The 2,882-nt window shown below is 25.2% G+C and overlaps 1 protein-coding gene across 2 annotated transcripts in view; it reads left to right on the forward strand.

Annotated features, from left to right (window-relative positions):
• The window catches only part of LOC106679724 (protein ref(2)P), a 20,613-nt gene extending 18,359 nt beyond the window's left edge, over window positions 1–2,254 (forward strand). Inside the window, exons 8-9 of one of the 2 annotated variants that reach the window (XM_014419038.2) lie at window positions 18–179; window positions 1,462–2,254. In XM_014419038.2, the coding sequence (XP_014274524.1) occupies window positions 18–179; window positions 1,462–1,613 (314 nt within the window). In that variant the 3' untranslated portion in view covers window positions 1,614–2,254. The remainder of the gene's footprint in view (window positions 1–17; window positions 180–1,461) is intronic. The other variant, XM_014419039.2, reaches the window with a different exon arrangement.
• The last annotated feature ends 628 nt before the right edge of the window (window positions 2,255–2,882 follow it).

The following is a 2,882-nucleotide window of genomic DNA, read 5'->3' on the forward strand; positions in this document are numbered from 1 at the left end:
TTCTTATTATGTTCCAGAACAAATAGAAACTTCAATAACCAGTTCTTTTTCCTCTGCTACAGAGGAATCTCCTGAACTGACACCAGCATCAGCACATTCCTCTGCTACAGAGCAATCTTCTGAAGTGACACCAGCATCAGCACTTCACCAAAAAGATTCACCACCTGCTCAGGATATTGGTAAGAAATGTGTATGGCAATTTCCTTGATAAGCCTAGTTTTGTAGCCCACACATATGTAATATAAATGTCACATATTATTTTATTTTTATTTATTTGTTTGACATATTTTCTTTTATAGGGAAGAAATTTTATTGGCGTATATTGTGATTGTTTTTTAATCTTTATCTTCCAGGTTATTGAAATGGGCCTACTATTTATTTTTATATTTTTATTAGTACCATATAATGTTTATGAATTATCTAAAAACATAATAAATCCAAACCTAAGAGCTTGCTGATTGTGATTTTCTGAGACTTTAAAAATTGTCAATTTTACTTTCTATTCTTTTATTTATGATATAAATTATATTAACCTATCTATATATCTTTAATTGAGGCATGAAAATGGAAAAGGCTGTAAGTTACAGGAATACGATAAATGAGATTTGGTGAGATAACAATGAAGAAACCATCATCAATCGACTGGTAACCACTGGAAGTTACTATTAAATGGTTTAATTCCTAGAGCTGTAGTGTAGTTTTTCCATAATTTTAGAACAAAATATTTTTTTTTTTTTCATTTTTCTCAAAATTAGTTTTTTGGCAGCCTTTTTTCATTTCCATGCCTCAATTAAGATGTATTTTCATTTGCATTCTATTCCTTTTCATTCTTACTAGTTATTATGGTTATTTTTTACTATAAAATAATATATTTTGTTAATTTTGGAGGAGGATAATTGAAGCATTGTCAATAAATATGTCATACTATTCCACTGTACAAAAAACATTGAAAATAATTAGTTGGTTCATTTTATGATTTAATGATGGAATGTTAGTAATCTTATCCTTAAAATATAAATATATTTCACTTCCACAAAAAACAAACTTTTAGTTAAAATATGATAATTAGAATAAAATATTATTTATTTACTGATTTCTAGTTCATATTGTTGCTTTGTTTTTCCTGTACAATTTGTATTATTTTCTATAAGGTTGGTGTTTCTTGAAAGAACCCAAAATATTTTTGATTTTTTGCCACTTATTTACCCCTCACTGGGAACACTAACTCCCAACTTATAAACCTATGAAAGTGTCACTCACAAATTGAAAAATATTTAATATATATCATCAAACTTGTAAAATCATATTTATCAAATTTAGGAAGTTTAATAATTAATACAGATTTTCAGTAATGTGTTTCCTTATTTCTGCACACAATATAAAATTATGTATTTTCAAACTTTTATGAGGTATTTTATTTTAAAAGTAATTAACTTTATTTAAATATTTAATTATTTTCAGGTCTTTTTGAAGAATCACTAATGATGCTATACACATTAGGGTTTGAAAAAAAAGAGTGGGTGAAAATACTCGTTGAATCCAAAGATGGCGATATCAGAGAAGTATTAAGATTTCTCTCACCTGTGAAAAAACCCTCTACTAATCTTAATTAGTAAACTAGTTCCTTACTTTTTAGAGTTAGTTATTTTAAAGTAGTTAATTATTTTTTTATATACTTAGTTATTTTAACATAGCCATTTTAAATAATATATATCCGATAGATGATTTTTGAATTCTTATGTAGTTTTTTTTTGTTTAATATCAAATGCTAGTTAAATTTATAATAGATTAAATTGCTATTTCCTAGCTTTAGGGTAGTTCTTAAATCTATACTAATATATATCTCAGGTTTTTTCCTTATTGAAAATTCAGGATCATGTTTTAAAAATAATTTTATGGTTATTGCCCAGTTTGATGTAATATCATAAATCTTCAAATTTAGGCCAAACTATTAATAAGTAATAATAATTTAATAAAAAAAAAATTTATCAAAATGAACTTTTTTTTTATTAAGTTCTTATGATATAAATAGATAAAATTTATTGATAAGTATTTTATTGTTATAAATGCAACTTTACAATTATGAGTAATGGGTAATAGTTTTATTCCAATGTATTATTCCAATTTAATTTGTTAAGAGTTGAGAAAGTATGGTATATGGCATTTTGTAATTACATTTATCTGGAATGGCTATGTTTAAGTATTTTTGTATTCTCATTATGTGCTGAATATAAATTGACTATCTATGGATAAATTTGTTTCTATTTTTCTTTTGAATTTCCATTCCTGTTGCTTATTTCAAGTTAATCAATTTTAATTTTTTTCAGGAAAGTTTTATAGTCTAAAAATTACTTAGTGCTCCTTTTAAATGTTTTTTGTTATAATTCAATTTTTTTAATAAACAGTTCTGATACCACAGTTCTTACATTCCATCTCCATTATACAAACTGAGAAATTAATTATCTGATTGATAGATAGTGCATATATCCTACTCATACTACATTGGCATCCTATTTTCATGGTTGTAATAGCTGTTGAGTCCTCTTTGATTGGACCACATTACTGGTACTGGCACATTATATATTATAGTGGTTGGAAGTGATTGCTGTTATAAGAGAAATAAATGGATCTTATTTTATCGGTTCTGTCTGGCAGTTCTATAGATAAAAATTTAATGGAATTTTAATCTCAAATAAATAATAAGTTCAAACATTGATTAATCAAAAAAAATTATTTAATTAAAAGTAATAATTTATTGATCACATAATGATAAAACACTATTTGTTGTCATTTCATTACAAATATATGACATTTAATACCATTAAGCCATTACTGATCATGGAATTAAAATTAAAATCAGTGATACATCTTATATGTATGAG

The sequence above is a fragment of the Halyomorpha halys genome, unplaced genomic scaffold, assembly GCF_000696795.3.
Source record: "Halyomorpha halys isolate HHAL.00 unplaced genomic scaffold, Hhal_1.1 Scaffold215.1, whole genome shotgun sequence".
Taxonomy (NCBI): Eukaryota; Metazoa; Arthropoda; class Insecta; order Hemiptera; family Pentatomidae; genus Halyomorpha; species Halyomorpha halys.